Source organism: Rhagoletis zephyria, unplaced genomic scaffold, assembly GCF_001687245.7.
Source record: "Rhagoletis zephyria isolate East Lansing unplaced genomic scaffold, Rhagoletis_zephyria_1.1 Rzeph_scaffold_00875, whole genome shotgun sequence".
Classification (NCBI taxonomy): Eukaryota; Metazoa; Arthropoda; class Insecta; order Diptera; family Tephritidae; genus Rhagoletis; species Rhagoletis zephyria.
Genome location: NW_016157959.1, coordinates 117313 through 136165, shown reverse-complemented (window position 1 = coordinate 136165; position 18853 = coordinate 117313). Strand labels below are relative to the sequence as shown.

The window sequence follows — 18853 nt, the reverse complement described above, 5'->3', positions numbered from 1 at the left end:
AGGTTTGTTGAAATTACTACGCTATTTATTCTAGCAGTGATTATCGCCGCGCCTACCCTAATGCACATATTATACATACATACATACATATAAGTATATACATAACAACCGCTTTGAAAAATGTGAGTCTCAATTTGCTTACGAAGTCAGAGTAACTCTAAAAGCTAGTTAATTTTAGTTTACCATTTAGCAAATATGTTTTTGTTTTGTTGTCATCGAAAAGCTTTTTTCGCAGTGCGCTTGGATTAAAGTTTGTTTGGTACGCTTTTTTTAGTTGCCGCTGGCATTTACAAGTTGGTGATCACTTAAATGTGAGCGGATATTTTCGTGAGCGTTAGTCAATTTAACGGTGAAAAGTAACTTGTTTTTATTTTTATGTACTTTGGTGTTAAGCATTGAAAATAAATACAATGCTCAATGTTATGTGGATTTCTGGTCTATTCATCCAATTGCTGATCTGGACTGTTTATGCGTGGAACGTCACACAAGTTGGTTGAATACAAAAAAATTGATTGTGTTATATTGTACATAGCTTTTAATGGCATTAGTGTTTTTGTGCAGTTTCCAGATGACAATCAACACTTTAAACGTGTGTTGGCCGGTATTATGCGTCCGCGTGTGGTGGGTACACCTGGCCATACTGAAGTAGAAAATTTTATAAAAAGGTGACTATCCTATTTATATACATATTTAGTTTTGAGTGAATTTTTAGTACGCTAAAGTTTGTAGAGGAAATAAGGTTTCCTCCTGTTTTGTTTTATCAATCTACTAACCTATTAAATATCTATGTATGTGTATGTGTGTTATTTATTTAAATCTTTCTTCGAAAGGGAACTCAAAACACTCGGCTTTACCACGGAACTTGATCAATTTGCACAGAAGGTACCCATATTTGGCAACGTTACCTTTACTAATATTATTGGCGTTTTAAACCCCAGTGCAACCGATTTCTTGGCGCTAGCTTGTCATTATGACAGCAAGTACTTCAAAAATGATCCTGGTTTTGTGGCCGCTACAGATTCAGCGGTACCTTGTGCTATCATGTTAAATACCGCCAAAACTCTATCAAAGTATCTTCAACAAAGGTTTAAAAATCGCAAAGACATCGGATTGATGGTAATATTTACATAAATACATTCATACATGTATATACATACATACGGACATATGTATGTACATTAGGGTGGTCCAAAAATGCATGTTCATAAACGTAAAGTCCTAATTTGAATGCTCTCACGCCCAACCCCACAGAGTTTTCCGGTTAAAAAATTTTGATTTTCAAGAATTCTATACAATTTCTACGATGTTTCCCCCATATAAAATACATGGAAAACTTTGAACGACCTCGAAATACTTTTTGAAGTCGGGTAAAGGACAATTCTAGGAGGTGAGAGCATTATTTTTATTTTTAACACCCTAATGTACATATGCATCGTTTGCTGGAAGAATGTTAAAACTGAAAAAAAAAATCCCTGGTTCATTAATGACTAATTATAGTCATTTTTTTCTTGTCGTAATTGCCAAACAAAGTTGAAATGAGTACAATTACCAGGAATACAGATTTCCTTCTTATGATACAAATTGTTTTTCCAGAAAACGATCAAAGTGTTAAATTATGAAAGCATCGTAAATAAACTTCCGCAGTATAATAATAAACATTTATGTATGCATGTAGATGATATTTTTCGATGGCGAAGAGGCTATCAAGGATTGGTCAGATAACGATTCAATCTATGGCGCACGTCACTTAGCAGCCAAATGGTCCAATACTCGTTCGTCAACTAGTTCGGGGCGAAGTATTGATAGAATTGTAAGTCACGAACTAAAAAATTTCTTTTTCTCCTTATTCTTTTAATCGTTTTTTTTCTATTTTAGGAAGTTTTAGTGTTGCTCGATTTAATTGGTGCAGCTAATCCCAAATTTTATAGTTTTTATCCGAACACTGATGGGTTGCATCACAGTTTGTCTGAAATCGAATTGTCTTTGTCAGCTGGTCATCAGCTCGAGGGTCACAATTTAATGTTCATGAAACGATCATCATCTGGATTTGTCGATGACGATCACCGACCTTTTCTCCAACAAAGTGCGTCATATTATTTTATTTATTTTTATTTTTTATATTGTACTTACTTTTGCTTGCTTTAATTCGATTGTTTTATTTAAGATGTGCCGATTTTGCATCTGATAACCACACCGTTCCCGCCACAGTGGCATACTCCGAACGATAATGCCGCAAATTTGCATTGGCCATCAATTCGTAATTTTAATAAGGTTTTCCGTGCTTTTGTTTACGAATATCTACAGAGACATACGGATCAGGTGAATTTACGCGGAACAGTTAGTTAGTAATAAATTCACTATAAATAGTATACGAGTATCTGCTAAATTTACTTTCAATCTTTTTATCCCGAATATATGTACATACATTAGGGTGATCGAAAATAACAAACCTAACGAATTTATGGCCTTTAAAAGAGCTATTTACTGGGAAGAAAATTCTCCTATTAGGAAAAATTGTTTTCAAATTTTAAAAGGTGTCGGTGGGCATTTGAAAATTGTCATGTAAATAACATGCAAAACTTGTTTTTATTAAAAATGTTATAATTAGGGCTCGGAATCTCATGCACTAAAAAATCGAAATGATGCGCTTTAGACTAGTAAAATATGCAATAAAGAAGATTTTTCTAATATTTTATTGTCGGTACAAAAATAACTAACACATCCATTTTAACAAGAAAATACCCACCAGACAATTTTTGTTGCCGGACATAAGAAAACTTGTCGCCCTAAGCAACAAATTTATTGCCGGCAATATCGCCATCGTATCGATTTCTTATTACCAGTCGCTCTAAAACGTCCGCCAAAGGCAACTCGCCTGGGCGAGTCGTTTTCTTATTACCTGAATGAGTTGTTTTATTATTGCTACAAGCGATATTTAAATAATAATTTCTTGCAACAATTTTATTATTTCTCAATGTTTCATTTGTTTTTGAACTCAAACTTATAATTTGTAAACGAAATTAACTATTTTCGTCGCTATGGAGCTTCCTAATTTTTCAACCCTTTCTTGGGCATAAATTATATGTTTTTGAAGAATCCTGTTGACGCGGAGTTCATCAGTCTGGGAATTTTTGAAAACATATTCCTAAAATGACATAAAAGAAATAATGTTTCCGATTTCTCCCTACGGCAATAAATCGGCGAGTCGCCAATTTGTTGCCATGGACGATTGTCGCCTATTTCTCATGTTTTGCATGGTGGGTAACGAAATCAATTTACTTCAACATACCATACACATTTATAGCTGAAATACAATGCCGGCGAACGGCGAACTCACCACAGCGAAATTCGCGCTGTCAAAATTAGAACACCCGCAAGCATATGAAATTGAACACAGCCAAAGCGAAATGCGAAGTTCGCTTGGCGGCGTTTCATGGCGATAGATTTATTTCTATCGCCCTGCTGGGCGATGACAGCTGTGCGTGCCAAAGGTGGCCGTATTTGTTTTTTGCTTTCAAAGTTTTAAAAGAAAACAACCTANATTTATAATAATCTTTCTTTGTTTTACATTTATATTTGTTATCATTTCCTCATTTCTAAATATGGTTTAGTTTTTTCTAAATATGGTCACCCAAATTATAAAGGCGACCAAATGGGATCAGCTGTTTTCGCTACCGCTCTAATTCTGTTTAAGTAGGCGAAATAGCTGGGCGAACGGTGAACGACAGCATCGCCCAATTCGGCGAAGTTTGCCGTTCGCCGGTATTGTATTTCAAGCATTATGTAGAAAATTTGTTTATAATCAAGCAGTCAGTTACAATCTTGTGATATCACGACGAGTTTATACCTTTTGTCAAAATGATGTGTTCGTTGTAATTTCGTTTTGTACTGATTGTCAATGTGCGTATAATTTGTTATTGTAATTTTTGTTTTTGTTCTGCCAACACCACCTCGAATAAATTCGCCTTGGTTTAATAGTTTGAGAAAGTTTGCCATTCGGATTCCACAACTCGTGCCACCTACAGCGACGCATGTTCACTCTAAAACATTCTGCAGGAATGGCTTGCAGAGTGTATTTAGCCTTATCCTTGCGAAGGGTGGACAGTCGCACAGGAAGTGTTCGACTGTATCTTTTAAGTCGGTCATCGCAACTGGAACAGAACCCGTTGATCCTTTCAGCATGTACCCCAACGGGCCAGTACCCTCTGCACGCTGCAGTAAGTTTGTAGGTATCTTCTTTGCTCATTCTTACGAGAGCTTTGGTTTTAAGTGAGTCGTAGAACACCCAGAACTGCCGGGTAATCCTATACGATCCTGTACGGTTCCATCTCTATTTGGCCTTCGAGTGATAAATTTCGTTAATTGTTACTTTTATCTTCCTAAGCGAGGGCCCATGTCCACCGCGTGGGACACATTCAGTACGGGGCGACACCTTGCTAGTTCGTCCGCTGTCTCGTTAATATAAATGTCCCAGATGTCATATTAGAGTAATTTCTAATTGATCAGATATATAGGCCAGTTCTCTCCCATAGTCTTCCACTAGTTGAGATCTAACACAGGCAATTTGTTTGTCAAGAGATTTCGCGCTAAATTTAAATGGTTATTATCATAAAAAGTAAAAATATGCAAAAACCACATGCATTTATTGTAAAATATACTAAAATATGCGGAAGAAATATGCAAAATTAGATATTTTTTGCAAAATATGCAAAATCATGCATTTACTGCAAAATATGCACTAACGATGGAAAGCCATCTTAAAGTAAATATCATGATTCGTAAAGATAACTTAACCATTACCATTTGAAGATACCCAATAAAAACAATTTTTTACATGGTCTTAACATGGAAAATTTCAAATGCGCACCGATACCTTTGAAAATTGGAATACAATCTTTTTCCAAATTGGGGAATTTTCTTCTCAGTAAATAGGTCCTTTTAAGGCTATAAATTCGTTAGGCTAGTTTATTTGGATCACTCGTATACATATACGTGCATGCAGGTGTTTGTTTGTATACCAGGTGATAAACTTGTACCATAATGATAAAAAATATTCATATTTATACTGCGAATAAAAATTGGGTATATGAGTCATATACGATGACCATCCATCTTTAGTTTAAAGTAAAGTTTGCAAATCATTTTACATTCCCGCCTTTTGTTACTTTTACTTTGATCCTACAATTTCTTAAACTGTTCTTTGAGTGTACCTTGGCACCTATAAATGCTCTCAACTCTTTAGTTTTTAAAGCGATTGGGTTGAGATTTTTGCCCATTGTAATATACCAAAATGTTACACAAGTCTCTAGTGCCTACGCGCGGGAGCGCTTCTTGGTGGAAAGGAAAGTGGGGTAAATTTGGCTTAATTTTTGCAGGGGAGAAAGCAGAGGAGGTGGTGGCTGCCGTCAATCCTCCTGCTACTACTTCTCCCAAAAGGAACACTGCCCACGGTTATTTCTTCCACAGAAATCAGTAGCCGCTTGTGAGATGCAGGAGTACTAAAACCTGCTGGTGGGAGATGCACAAGTAGGAGTCTAGTGGCTTTGCCCTTTACTACCTGTCCCGATGCTCTCTCAAAACGTATTGATGGCGCGCGAGCGGGTGTTACCGCCGCTGCCGGGAATGCGGGCTTAACGGGAGATTGTCCGGAGAAGGCCGATTTCACTTTTGCGCCCATGAAAAGGTGGCAGGTTAGGAATAAGATGGCCTTTTCAAAACTGGCTTCTTGCTCCACGGCTACTCTGGTTTCGATCAGGATCTCAGGCGGAGCGAGTGTAAGTGAGGGTAGGGCCGTTTCTGCCAAGCTTTATACGGTATTTTACCCGGCTTTCTCAGAAGCAGGAGGGCCCGAACGTTTCGTGCCATCGTCCTCTCACCCTTGCTGGGTCGTCATGGTAAACGATCTACTAGAGGAGATGGAGAAACACGGCTGTCGGGTAATTGCCTACGCAGACGATGTTGCACTCATTGTTAAAGGTAAGTACCTGAACCCGCTCTATGAACTGACTCAACGGTATCTTAACATAGTTACTAACTGGGCGACCAAAGGTGGCCTCGCCCTCAACCGCAGTAAGACACAACTGGTCTTATTCGCTGGAAAATATAAAATCCCCGACGCTGTTCCTCCCACAGTTGGAAGTCAGCGCTTACAGCTGTCTGACAGGATTAAGTAAGTATTAAGCTTGATCCTTGACAGGAAGTTGTCGTGGAGACCAAATATCGAGGAAAGGGCAAAGAAGGTATCAGTGGTTTTATATTGCTGTAGGGAGCTATTGGTAAGATATGGGGTATTTTTCCCAAAGTTGTCTATTGGCTCTACGAGACCGTAGTCAAGCCAAATATGTCTTATGGCGCCCTAGCCTCAGGAAACCCACTACCACTAGCTAAGCAGCTGGAGCGAGTACAACGGACTGCTTTAAATGGTATTAATGGAGCACTGTGGACCACCCCCACATTAACACTGGACGTATTCCTGAATGTAGTGCCTATCGACTCGGCGATTAGACTAAGGGAAACCGATTTGTTGACCGACTTAAGGACTGGACACTCTGGAGTTCTAGGGGGCTCTGAAAACCGCTACTAAGACCAAGAGCTTGTCTTACAGTGCCTTCCTAATTTATAGCTACCAAACTTGTGCTATCAGGATTTAAGTGCTTCAAACCTTTTATTTCTTACTTCTAGAAGACAGGAAGTTATTGGCCTAACTCTATCCAGCTCCCTGGGGTGGCCAAATTTAAACTACAGAGTCCTATGTAAGGATTCGTTCTCGTGCCACAGGTTTATTGGTCATTTCTAAAATTTCTTAATCCTCATGCTAGTAATATAAAATTACTGATACTGAGCTCGATAATCAAAGAAAACACGACTATTGTCGCAAGTGTAAACGGAGGGAGAGTATGGGGCGTTCATGTAACAGAGTGCTTATAAGAATAGCTTTAACACATAATTATCACTAATTTCTACTAAAAAACGTGTCTTAACCCAAAAAAACTAGCAGAAACTAGCAGCTCTCTCTCGTTCTTACGCGCTTTTTTGGCTCTGCTGCTAATTTGTGCTAGTAAAATTTTTACTAGCTGAAACTAGCAGCTGTCAAAATGGGTAAACAAAAATACGCGCCAAATATTTTCAATAGTCAAATACAGCGATCAGCTGATTACTTGCTAGTTTTGCGTTTCTTTACTTTTTCGTTATTTCGCCCTCTGTGAGCGTAATTCTTTAAATTTTCTCATTCTTCTTCTTCCTGAAAATTATCTGTTAGGGCCGTTTAACTGGGAGTTAGAATTAACTAGACATGGTGCAAACGGCCCTTAGAAAAGAAACAAAGCCAATATCTGCTTGATAAAGTTATGGGTTCAGATGAATACCACTAATGTAAGGTTTGTATAGTAACCAATAGTCAGTACTAAGTTTCACTGGAACCTGCTGGAAAAGTGTATGATAGCCCAATTCTTCTATAAATCATTTCGTTGTGTTAACATATTCTTTACCTTATGTGTGCACACATTGTCACAAGCGAAAATTTAGAAAATTTCAGTAAAAAGCCACCACCAAATTGTAAACAACCAACAAATGTAAATAAACGGCTATGTCAAAGTCGCCCAACTTTTTTCCTAAATGCGATTATAACGGGCTACTAAGAAGAAGGCGTGATCTTGTATTTTTGGTTCATGATACAAACCTGTATTTATAAAATAACCTCAGATTAAACCGATAACTTTTCGGTGTCCAACCTAGATTTATCGATTATTTTTGCGAAGAAGAGGAGAAATGCCAAATGAAAAAGTAATAAAATTATAGTTTAAAAAACTAAAACCTCCCTATTATAATTGTCATTCGTACTGTCATCAGGTAAGTGACTTAAGAATAGAAATCGCTGCATCTTTTAGGCGCATCAATATTACATAGTTACATCCCGAGCTAATGAAAGGGAGGTAAAAAAAATGGACGCTATCAAGCAAAAGAGGTTAGTAAAGGTATTTTTAAACAAATATTAAGTTAAAATATATTTAAATTGCTTGATATAGCAGATAAAACTGATCGCGGTGGCACAGCGAAGGAACTTAACATTTCCTTGAGATGTGAGTATAACGCCAGTTTTTCAGTGTACAGCCGTGGTTTAAACTAAGTTTAAACTCCCGATCTGGCTGGTTTAAACTAAGATCAGCCAATCAAATGTCAGCCCGCTGTTCAATTTAAACTCGGTTTACTTAATCTAAGTTTAAACTGGCACTGAAAAACTGGCATAAAAGCATAAAAAATATGACAGCTAATGTATAAACGGGGTGATTAAAAACGAGCTTTGATTGAGATTATATTTATATGTAAACATACTTTTAGATATATATATCGAAGTGGAAGTCATATTTTATCATCTTTAATAAGCCAGTTCGGTTTTATTGCTAATTGGCTGACCAAATTAAAATAATAAAAAAGGAAAAGGTTGTTAATGCAAATAAAATGAAAGAAAAGTATTTTGATTTTTTTTTTTTTCATTTGTAGCGAAACTGTAAACAAAGGATTTAAGAAATGTCAGCAAAGACCCTAACAGCCGGTGTGAACAGCCTTCAGCCCATAATCCCAAAACTCGTTTTCAAAGTGTTTTCGTTGTCGGTCAGCACATGGTATAAGTTGTATCCAAATTGAAAGCTGGGCTATGGGTACGCGCTGTATGGAGTTACGCCGTTATGGTAAGCAATGACCCATCGCTAACCAGATTGATATCGACGCTTATCGGCTATTTCACTAATGACGTCACAGCATGCCTAGCAACCATTTCTAGTGATTTTATTTTGGTGCTGAGTTCGTGACAGGTTTTGTTGTGTTATTTTTAGTCATTCCGTAATCAGCGAATTAACAGAGCAAAATAAAGATATTTGACCCAATAATGTTTAATCATTAAAGATAAATTTTTGGCAAAAGAGCTATGTTATGTATCTAGCCACAGATGCTGCATTTAAGAATATAAAAGACAGGTAGGTAATAGTTTGCATATCACTTTTTGAGGTTATGTTAATTTGGCGGCAGTGAAAAAGCTAAAATTTATCAAATGGAAACAAAATTTAAAACGTTTAATGTGGTCATAAATTGTGTATTTCAAATAAAACATTCAAAATCCACGAATTTCTCATATATTGCCTAAGTTTGTCTTGAGATAGAGGAAATCTGGCCAGCAGGAATCGGACTCCCACAGAGAATGATTTTCACGCTTCGTTTCATCTTTTTGTTAACTTTGATCAAAGCTGTGATTAGTTATACGAATGTTAACTTCAAGCATAATTTAGCGTTTCTAAGGCCAGTTTTCATAGTGATGAGTTAACTCTCACTGGGCAGTTAATTACAGAATTTCAGTTCAAAGTATGAAAGTTAACTGCCGAATATGAGTTAACTATTCACTATGTAAATGGCCCTAAGTTCGAACTAATATTTTGATTATTTTTAATTCATTTTACATATTAGTTTATATTTTGATACCTTACGTAAATCCGGGCGCATTCGACTTCACGTAAAGTAAACTCGTTGCTTTAAACAAGAGACTATTTGAATATCAGGGATAAGATGAATTTGCTACTGGTGTTTCTGATAATACTGGCAGTGCGACTTGCATCGGTGTTTATAGTGCAAACGTACTATGTTCCAGATGAATACTGGCAGAGTCTGGAGGTAGCTCATAAGCTAACTTTCGGGTAAGTAATTTATATTAAGTATGTTCACGAATTTTAGAATTTATTTAAATACGTACTCAACTTCTAATTAATACTTGTTTATTTCATATAGCTATGGTTACTTGACATGGGAATGGGTTCAAGGATTACGTAGCTATCTTTACCCAGTAATAATTGCGGGCATTTACAAGGCATTAGCATTACTTAATTTAGATACGGCACAACTGTTGGTAAGTTGCTCTAGATTTACATATTTTATTTCATAGTAAGAATATTTTCAGTCTTAACAGATAACTAACCCACGTTAACCGATTTCTTGATCTGAATTTTTTTAATGGAAAGGTGGTACCTTAGAGGTGGTCTTATACTAATTTGGTTTAGATCCGATCATGAAGAATATGAGAATATGAAGTCGGTTTTGTTTTTTTCTTAAAAATTACTTGGTTTACACCAGCTATGTATACGAATTGATTGCTTTTTCCCACAAAATTTAAATTTTGAAATAATTCTCTATATATAATCCAGTAGGTTAATAACGTAAATATTTATTTCATTGTTTTTATATAATAAAATTTCCATTTGTGTATTTATTCCATAGGTGACTTTGCCGCGTATTTTGCAAGGCACGTTATCGGCTTATTCAGACTACAGATTCTTTGTTTGGTCTGGCAAAAAGAAATGGGGCCTATTTTTAATCCTTGTGCCATGGTTTTGGTTCTACACCGGTTCGCGGACTTTATCTAATACTCTAGAAACCTCTTTGACAACAATTGCTTTGAGTTACTTCCCATGGAGTGGAGAAAGCACAACATATTTGTGGTTTGCTGCAATCTGCTGCTTCTTGAGACCGACCGCCGCTGTTATTTGGATACCTTTGAGCATTTATCATTTACGAAAGAGCCGTTTGCCAACAAGCGATCTTATTCTTAAACATTTTTTGGTTGTTGGGTAATTTGAATCAAAAAATCAAGCAAGCATTTCAAAACTTAATAAATTCTCTCTTGACTTCCAAAAGGCTTCTAGTTGGAGGAGTTTGTGTCGGTATCGATACTTACTGGCACGGTAGATTGATAGTTACTCCATATGAATTCTTCAAATATAATGTGCTGCATAACATTGGTAGTTTCTACGGCTCTCATCCATGGTAAGAGGTGTGTTAATCGGTAACCACATAATTTATAAATTCTTATTACTTTAGGTATTGGTACTTCACCGTTGGTTTGCCAACTGTTTTGGGCATAAATACATTACCATTTATTTTCGGAGTAATGGATACTGTTCGTCATAAACAAAATTATCCGGTACGCAAGCAGTTGCTTATTACCATTTTGCTTTCTTTGGTTGTACTAAGCACTGTTGAACATAAAGAATTTCGTTTTGTGTCATCTTTATTACCTCTATGTCTCTACATTACTGCTGATACACTAACCCGTTGGAGTTACAATGCTTCCAGGTGAATATTGTTGTTTTAGTAAAATTGCAGTGCATAGATTAACTAGATTTATTTACACCAGATTTATGCTTTGGCTGAGCGCACTGGTAATAGTTTTTGGTAATGCATTGCCCGCATGGTACTTAAGCACTGTCCACCAGAAAGGTCCACTAGAAGTGATGACAAGTGTTCAACAGATTGCTAGGGATTATCGAGATGAAAACGAACACCGCGCCAGCATACTCTTTCTAATGCCATGCCATTCTACGCCGTTTTATAGGTTGGTTTTTTTTTGTAATTTTGTACCATTAAATGAAACTGTGTCATGAAAGAGTCACACTCTTATTTAATTTACAGCCATGTTCATGAAAATGTAACCATGCGTTTTCTAACTTGTGAGCCTAATTTACAAAATAAGCCTAATTATGTTGATGAGGCCGAGAAATTTTATGAGTCGCCAACGCATTGGTTGCGTTCTCATATTCCCTCATATCCGCGTACTGCTATGCCATCACACGTTGTGCTCTACGAACCTTTAGCTCCGGTCATAAATGAGTTTCTTATGAACTACAAAGTATTGCATCGAATTTCCAACGCACAAATAAATCAAAATGTTGCACCTCAACAGGTCGTGAGCGAATGGTCAAGATTGCTGAAGGAGAAAGAAGTAGATGTTAAAGCCCTTCTGAAGAGTGTGCAAAATAGGATAGGCAAAAATATTCTAGTATATCAACGCCTACGTGCCGGAGAAGAAAATACCTTCAATCGAGATGAGTACAAAACATCAAATGAAGCTACTTCGAGGGGATCAAGAGTAGTAGAAGATGTTCCTTACAACCAAGTCAACAGCGCAGAAGACACGGAGGATCCCCACAATATGTTCAATTGATCATAGACAAAATGCTTGTTTGGGTTTAATTGATCATAATTTATTTATGATTTTGAACTATTCAAACTTTGCTATCTACTTAAAATAAGGTTTCTGATTTAAAGTCCCCTGCAATATACAACAAAATTAAAAAATGATATTATTTTTGTTTCTGAAAGAAACATACAGCGGCTAGGTAGTGCAAGAGACAGCTTTGATCATATATTTACATACAAATATTTGTAAGACTTATTTTGTGTTTATTTATTTCAGTACATAATTTATCATGTAATTTGTCAGTGTTTACTGATACAGACTTTTACAATATCTCGTCAATGAAAAATATATCGGTAAGTTTACTAGTAAATCCAGGCCACCTTACATTTGTATGTATATTTATAAGTCCAGCCAAGTATAAGACTATAATATTTGACCCGAAATGTCTTGTTTATGCAAAAGCAATTTTAGAATAACGTTGATACTTTTATAACATCTGGTAACTAGGCTATGAAAAACTGGTTTTATAATAAAATCTAGTTTTTTTTTAATTTTAATAAAGTTTTTAACTAAAGTTAACCAAGTCTTTGGTTTTCATTGAAAAATTTTTCCGGGTTCATAACTGATTTTTTATTAAAAACTTTTTTAATCAGCCTTATCGTGAATTTCATTTTCCCCGAACCGGTTCACTTTTCACTCTTGGTTTCTATGGTTTTACTATGGGCGGATGACAAATTTTCGGTGAATTTTTTTTTAGGCGAAACTTAGGATAAGGCAGAATATTTGTTGATCCGAAAATAAGGCTATTTTATTTTTTATCTTCGAACATTCTTTAAGTAATATAACTGCATGTAAACTCGCTGTCGATTATACCGCTTGCCGATTGCATTTTCAGATTCATCGATTACTTATCGCGGTATTCCTCACATGGTTGAAGTGTTCACCAATAGAGACAACTAGTCTTACAAATAGCTGCTATCTCTTTTGAACAAGTCAAATTATCTGTTTAATTTCTTATCGCAATAAGAGTGTTGCCTACACCTCGGTTTACTTACAACATGAATATTTAGGCCGACGCCTATAAACCCTATACACGCCTATAAACAAAAATATAAACACACTTCATCGCTTTCCTTCATTTTATGTCCTTAAACTTGATGGAAATTCCACCGCTTACAGAGGTCATTAACAAAATAAAGACGTTATCAGCGCCAACCAAAATGTATGTTTATGTTTAATACACCTTGGCGCCAACCATACAAAGACGATTTAAAAATATATTTTACATACCCATTTCACCTCTTTCGCCTTTTTTTGTGCAGAGACGAAGATTGGTAATCCGCATTTTATAATATGTACTCTCCCTATTAGATATCCGGTTATGCTCCAAGAGAAAAACTAAAATTTGATAAACTGTTCTGTAGTTATATAGTATTAATTAATAACAAATTTCATTTTGAATAAATTTAAAGTCGAAAATTTGCATATTGAGTTAACATACAAGAAACGAAGGGAATATACTCTCCCTCTTACTTTTTTTCTGACAAAATGTAACATACCTGGCCATACATTCAACCTCTACTGCCAAAAATCGGCACTAGTATCTGTCACGAACGAACGAAAGGAAAAATTAATTATTGTAGATCCAGCTGCTGCAATCTAATTAATTTTTGCTTTACATAAATTTTAAAGGGATTATTGCTGCATTCAAAATTCGAATAAAAAATGGCTGCTACAGCAAGAACTCTATTAAAATTAAAAGGTAAGTAGATAAGTCTAATAGGTGGTATGAGTACACCGAAAAATTATATAACTTGGAATAGTTAGTGCGACCTTAGCGACCACCTTGGTTACCCAAATATATGGTGCGATAATTAGTTACTACAAAATGAAATATTTGAACTGAAAATTAAAACATTGGTCGGTGTATTTTGGTAATCACTGAAAGTGACTATCATGTAACTATAAAGAATAAATTATTGTCCACGATTTCTCAACAGATAGGGTGGAATAATTTTTCAATATGAATAATAAAAATTGCCAAGTTCACTTGTTGCTGTTATACGGTTAATTAATACCTTAATTGTGTCAAAAGTGTGTTGAAATTAACTTGTATTTCCCTGCATTGTAACTCACATGCATATTATGCAAGTCGCAAGCTCATTAATGTTGTTTTCTGTTTTATACCTATAGACAGTTTGTTCGTCGGTGTCCGTTTTAGCTCGGAATACGCCAAGACTCGTGCCAATTTGCAATTAACAGCAGATTCGCGAGTGATTTGCCAAGGATTTACCGGCAAACAAGGTACTTTCCACAGTCAGCAAGCTTTGGAGTATGGTACGAAGCTGGTTGGTGGAATCTCTCCAAAAAAAGGTGGCACCACGCATCTTGGATTGCCCGTTTTTGCCTCGGTAATTTGTATTGAAATTCATTATTGAAGTTTCAAAAATATATATAATTTGAAAAAATCGCAGGTAGCTGAGGCGAAAAAGGCCACTGATCCGCATGCAACTGTTATCTATGTGCCACCACCGGGTGCTGCTGCCGCTATTTTGGAAGCGCTGGAGGCGGAAATTCCATTGATTGTATGCATCACAGAAGGTGTACCACAACATGATATGGTGCGTGTAAAACACGCTCTTCTGAGGCAAAACAAGTCTCGTCTTGTGGGACCAAACTGCCCGGGTATCATTGCACCTGAGAGAGTAAGTAAATACCTCTTTATTTATTTATGTTTGTTTGCATGTGCTTGCATAAGACATTTAGAGACGTAAACTCATTGATTTGTACGGTGTATTGGTGCATTATTTTTTGGATGATTAAGCTAAGCCTTTATATTATATGTAAATTTAAAATCAATCAACGACAACGAGAGCAAAGTTCGCGTAGATTATGACTTCTTTCCCTTAATATATACATATACAAATTTATATATTGGTTTGTGTATATGTATGTATGCATAACCAAGTGGGAGAAAAACCAAAGCAAATCAAATAATTTCAAATCAAATTTATTGCAATTTTGAACCAATAACCGATTTGACCTTCAGTATTAGCATGATATTTCTATCAATGTTTATTGTATTAAAATGGATTTGACATAAAAAAAACAAAAGGTGATAAACTGTCTAATTCGTTGATTAGTTCCGATTTTGCTCAATAACAATTGTGAATTTACTGCAACGAAATTCTAGCAACATCAAATTATTGCCTATTAATTGAATAGGCAATTTCGAAAAGCATAACCACTTGAAAATATTTCAATTCTATAGAATAACAAGTAAGAAAGTCTAAGTTCGGGCGGAGCCGAACAATAAATACCCGGCGCAAGTATTAAATATATGTTTTCCACCTTTCCGAAAGCTACCGCTACATGATAAGCCGGGTTGTATACATTTTAAGTAAATTAGCGTCCTTAAATTTCGAAATATTGAAATTTCAAGCATTTCTGAAATTTACCGTTATATGAAAAGCGGCCTCAATTTTAGTCCGATTTCAACAATTTTCAACGGTTTGCTTTTATGTGGCAAGCACAATAACCATACCGAGCTTGGTACAAATTGCTAGAACGGTTAGCGAGATACATATATNTTCTGATCATTTATGTATACATTTGTCTATATCTATCTCGATTCGTTTTGCCTGTTACAAACAACCGTTATGTGAACAAAGTTATAATACCCTTGTGCACAAGTGCGCTCGGGTATAAAAATACTCTGCTACAAGTGAAATTTTGTTTGCAAAAAAAGAATTAAATCAATTCATTTGATTAAAATGGTCAATTGTTATTACATTTTAAACAGCAGATATCTCGTGGTTTTTCGATAAAATCGCGCAAGACTTATAAAACTTTAAAGGTTTTTACATTTTATACGCGTTTATATGAATACCCTGACTATTTTAGTGCCCGCACTACATTTGCTCAATGTCGCCGACAAAATTAGAAATAAATTTTATTTGGCGTAGTCGACAATAGCAGTCCTGTAGACAAGATGTTCGTTCATAAGAACGTGTGTGTTGAAAAGCTCGGGTCGGCTCATCCATCAACGTTGTCGTCTGTTTCCGCTAAGGGGAGGCCCAGGAAGTGCACGACTTCAACGGGATCTGTCCATGTTGTTGTTGTTGTAGCAGCATACATATTCCCCAAAGACTTTTTGGGGAGTGTTGCTGGAGTGACAGTCCTTGGCCAGATATAAATCTGGGTCGTTCCGGTTACGTAGACCCGACTGTCCATCACTCCAATCAGCTAAGCGTTCGTTATTTCTAATGTGAAAAGTACTTGCAGTAACTTACCCAAGTCAAGCAGTTATTGCAAAAGTGAAACAATACATTCCAGCAGAATTTAAAGAATTTTATAACGAAATACTACAATGGCCAACTACAAATGAAAAGAGCCTCCAGAAGAAGATTTTTATAAAAATATCCCAATTATCTTTTGTTTAAGTACTAGGTTTAATTTTAGATACCTAAAATAAAAGTTTCGACAAATGTATATGATTTTTTTTAAGTTATGTGAAATCAATACCTTAAATTTCGAGAAGGACGCATCTCATAAATTTAAAATATCTATGTATACATATGTATATAATAGCATTAACAGTAAACATTTCTTCAACTTTCGATTGATAATTGGCCTCGAAATGCACCTAAATTTATTTTATTTTATTTTTTTTCAAATGTTACACTTCCTTAGTAAATGATTAGTTTTTTTTTTACTTCCTGAAAAGTTTTAAAACCCATACATGTGCCCTTTTCGAAATTGCTGATTCAATTATTTTCGTATTTTTCTTTTTAGTGCAAGATTGGCATTATGCCTGGTCATATTCACAAGCGCGGCAAAATTGGTGTAGTCTCCCGTTCAGGTACACTCACGTACGAGGCCGTGAATCAGACCACAGAAGTAGGTCTTGGACAAACCTTATGCGTTGGAATTGGTGGTGATCCTTTCAACGGCACTGACTTCATCGATTGTCTTGAAGTCTTCTTGAAGGATCCTGATACGAAAGGAATCATTTTAATTGGCGAAATCGGTGGTGTTGCTGAGGAAAATGCTGCTGAGTATTTAACACAATATAATACGGTAAATTAAAAATATTTACTCCCTAAAGATCTTGTCTTAATTTAAAAATTTTGTAACTTCTCGTTTTAGGGCATTAAAGCAAAGCCAGTTGTATCATTCATTGCCGGTTTATCCGCTCCTCCTGGACGCCGTATGGGTCACGCTGGTGCTATTATCTCAGGTGGCAAGGGTGGCGCTGGTGATAAAATTAAAGCGCTCGAAAAGGCTGGAGTTATTGTGACCAGAAGTCCAGCACAAATGGGCAAGGAATTGTACAAAGAGATGAAACGCCTGGAGTTAGCCTAGAATTTAGCCAAAAGCTAGGAATCAAAAGCAGCAGCATGAAACGATAGAGTATCAACCGAAGTATGCAAGAAGGCAATTATTGAAACGATCAACTACATAAGTAAAAAGTGAAACGTGTAATGCGACGATGTGATGATGACGGAGGGGCCATTGGAAATTTAATTAGATAACTATAACAAAATGCATAAATAATAAATCAGTGACATCGTTAGCACACATAACTGCCGATAGCAAAGTGCTAAGATATTCAAAAAAATTTCTCCTAAACACAGTTGCCACAAAAATACCAATCGAAACCAAGTTGATAACATAGTGAATATTACCACCAAGCTAATATACTCAGTCATGGGCCTTTAGGTTTATAATGTAAAATATAAGCATTGATTCTTATTATTCTGCGCACTCCTGATGTCTTGCATGTCATTGTAAATGCACTGAAATTGCACTGAAGTTAAGATTTACACAGCACTTTACACGTACATACATAAATTAAGCGATCGTGCAAAATATTTTTGCCTAATGCAATGTTTTTTATTTAGTAATTATTACATTAAATTTGTGAGCTGCATGCATTAATATTTTATATGTATAAAATGACAAAACAGAATCCTATTTTTCAGCAATAATAAAACATCGTTTTGTTTCAGCTGAAAGTGTTGAATTGAAAACTCAAGAAAAGTAAACTGTTACAATTTGAATATCTACATAAACTAAATTATAATGTATGTACATAACTATGTATATATGTACTTTAATAAAGTCTATAAATTAAAATTACCAAGTGTGTTATTAATTTAGTCATTCAATCGTTGTTGTTGTTCTTGTAACAGCACACAAATTCCCCAAAAAGTTTTTGGGGAGTGTTGCTGGAGTGACAGTCCTCGACCAGATATCAATCTTGATCCTTCCGATTACGTAGACCCGACTGCCGATTTATATCAATTCAATCGAACAAATTTAAATTAAACATAACTTTTATTTGACTTTTCAAACAAATGGCAACCCTCTTAAATTTATTTTCAAACTACAACCTACTTAAATTTCTTTAGCCTGAGGCCATATATGTATGTAATACTTCTGTATTAGCAGTACCTTGAAAGTACATCTGCATACATTAGAGTGCAGATATATAATTTTAGAACAAGAGAACCAAGCAGCCAATGTACCCAGAATAACGTGTGAAAATAATTAAAAATCGGGAGCGGTGGAGTAACCGTAACAATCCCACCCAGAATTTCTGAAATTATTGATCATATACGAGTCTTTTTTTTGAGGCCTCTGGGCGATTAAAACAATCAGAAATGTGCTCATATTTTGATCATAAAAGACTCTTTTGTCGGTAGAAAATGGTACCCTGCCCGCGACTCTTCTTGACGAGTCTTTTATTACCCACTTTTCTGATCTGTTTTCACTCTTTTTCGAGTCATATTTATATTCATTTGTGAGTCTTATTCGAATGATATTTGAGTCCTATTTCTAAAAATTTTCGAGTCTTTCTCAAGTCATTTTTCAGTTATATTTCCAATTATT

General features: G+C 35.7%; 3 protein-coding genes across 4 annotated transcripts; all 3 read left to right on the top strand.

Moving 5' to 3' along the window:
- Positions 1-261: 261 nt before the first annotated feature.
- Positions 262-2735, top strand: LOC108361888 (glutaminyl-peptide cyclotransferase-like protein). 2 transcript variants are annotated; one of them, XM_017614663.1, is made up of 6 exons: positions 262-488; positions 562-665; positions 831-1116; positions 1676-1810; positions 1876-2083; positions 2165-2735. In XM_017614663.1, exons 1-6 carry the CDS (start codon positions 411-413, stop codon positions 2344-2346), a joined length of 993 nt encoding a protein of 330 aa, XP_017470152.1. In that variant the 5' UTR covers positions 262-410; the 3' UTR covers positions 2347-2735. The 2 variants fall into 2 exon arrangements, with proteins under 2 accessions (XP_017470152.1, XP_017470153.1); XM_017614664.1 differs by having other exon boundaries at positions 549-665.
- A 6026-nt stretch (positions 2736-8761) lies between these two features.
- On the top strand, positions 8762-12555 carry PIG-B (phosphatidylinositol glycan anchor biosynthesis class B). Its single transcript, XM_017614658.1, has 8 exons — positions 8762-8972; positions 9457-9683; positions 9775-9892; positions 10261-10610; positions 10678-10806; positions 10861-11115; positions 11177-11374; positions 11452-12555. The coding sequence occupies exons 2-8, from the start codon at positions 9556-9558 to the stop codon at positions 11981-11983; spliced, it is 1710 nt and encodes a 569-aa protein (XP_017470147.1). The 5' UTR covers positions 8762-8972; positions 9457-9555; the 3' UTR covers positions 11984-12555.
- Positions 12556-13525: 970 nt separating this feature from the next.
- Positions 13526-18001, top strand: Scsalpha1 (Succinyl-coenzyme A synthetase alpha subunit 1). The gene is made up of 5 exons (XM_017614656.1): positions 13526-13721; positions 14153-14370; positions 14434-14664; positions 16754-17038; positions 17108-18001. Exons 1-5 carry the CDS (start codon positions 13685-13687, stop codon positions 17321-17323), a joined length of 987 nt encoding a protein of 328 aa, XP_017470145.1. The 5' UTR covers positions 13526-13684; the 3' UTR covers positions 17324-18001.
- Positions 18002-18853: the final 852 nt, after the last annotated feature.

What these genes read in the sequence shown, in the direction of transcription:
- PIG-B (XM_017614658.1), top strand. Translation starts at nt 9,556, where the DNA reads ATGAATTTGCTACTGGTGTTTCTGATAATACTGGCAGTGCGACTTGCA. An exon ending in GCTCATAAGCTAACTTTCGG is followed by an intron (nt 9,684 to 9,774) that starts GTAAGTAATTTA and finishes TATTTCATATAG; the next exon opens with CTATGGTTACTTGACATGGG. An exon ending in CATTCTACGCCGTTTTATAG is followed by an intron (nt 11,375 to 11,451) that starts GTTGGTTTTTTT and finishes TTTAATTTACAG; the next exon opens with CCATGTTCATGAAAATGTAA.
- Scsalpha1 (XM_017614656.1), top strand. Translation starts at nt 13,685, where the DNA reads ATGGCTGCTACAGCAAGAACTCTATTAAAATTAAAAG. An exon ending in AACTCTATTAAAATTAAAAG is followed by an intron (nt 13,722 to 14,152) that starts GTAAGTAGATAA and finishes TTATACCTATAG; the next exon opens with ACAGTTTGTTCGTCGGTGTC. An exon ending in ATTTAACACAATATAATACG is followed by an intron (nt 17,039 to 17,107) that starts GTAAATTAAAAA and finishes TTCTCGTTTTAG; the next exon opens with GGCATTAAAGCAAAGCCAGT.
- LOC108361888 (XM_017614663.1), top strand. Translation starts at nt 411, where the DNA reads ATGCTCAATGTTATGTGGATTTCTGGTCTATTCATCCAATTGCTGATC. An exon ending in ATGCGTGGAACGTCACACAA is followed by an intron (nt 489 to 561) that starts GTTGGTTGAATA and finishes GTTTTTGTGCAG; the next exon opens with TTTCCAGATGACAATCAACA. An exon ending in GTAGAAAATTTTATAAAAAG is followed by an intron (nt 666 to 830) that starts GTGACTATCCTA and finishes TTTCTTCGAAAG; the next exon opens with GGAACTCAAAACACTCGGCT.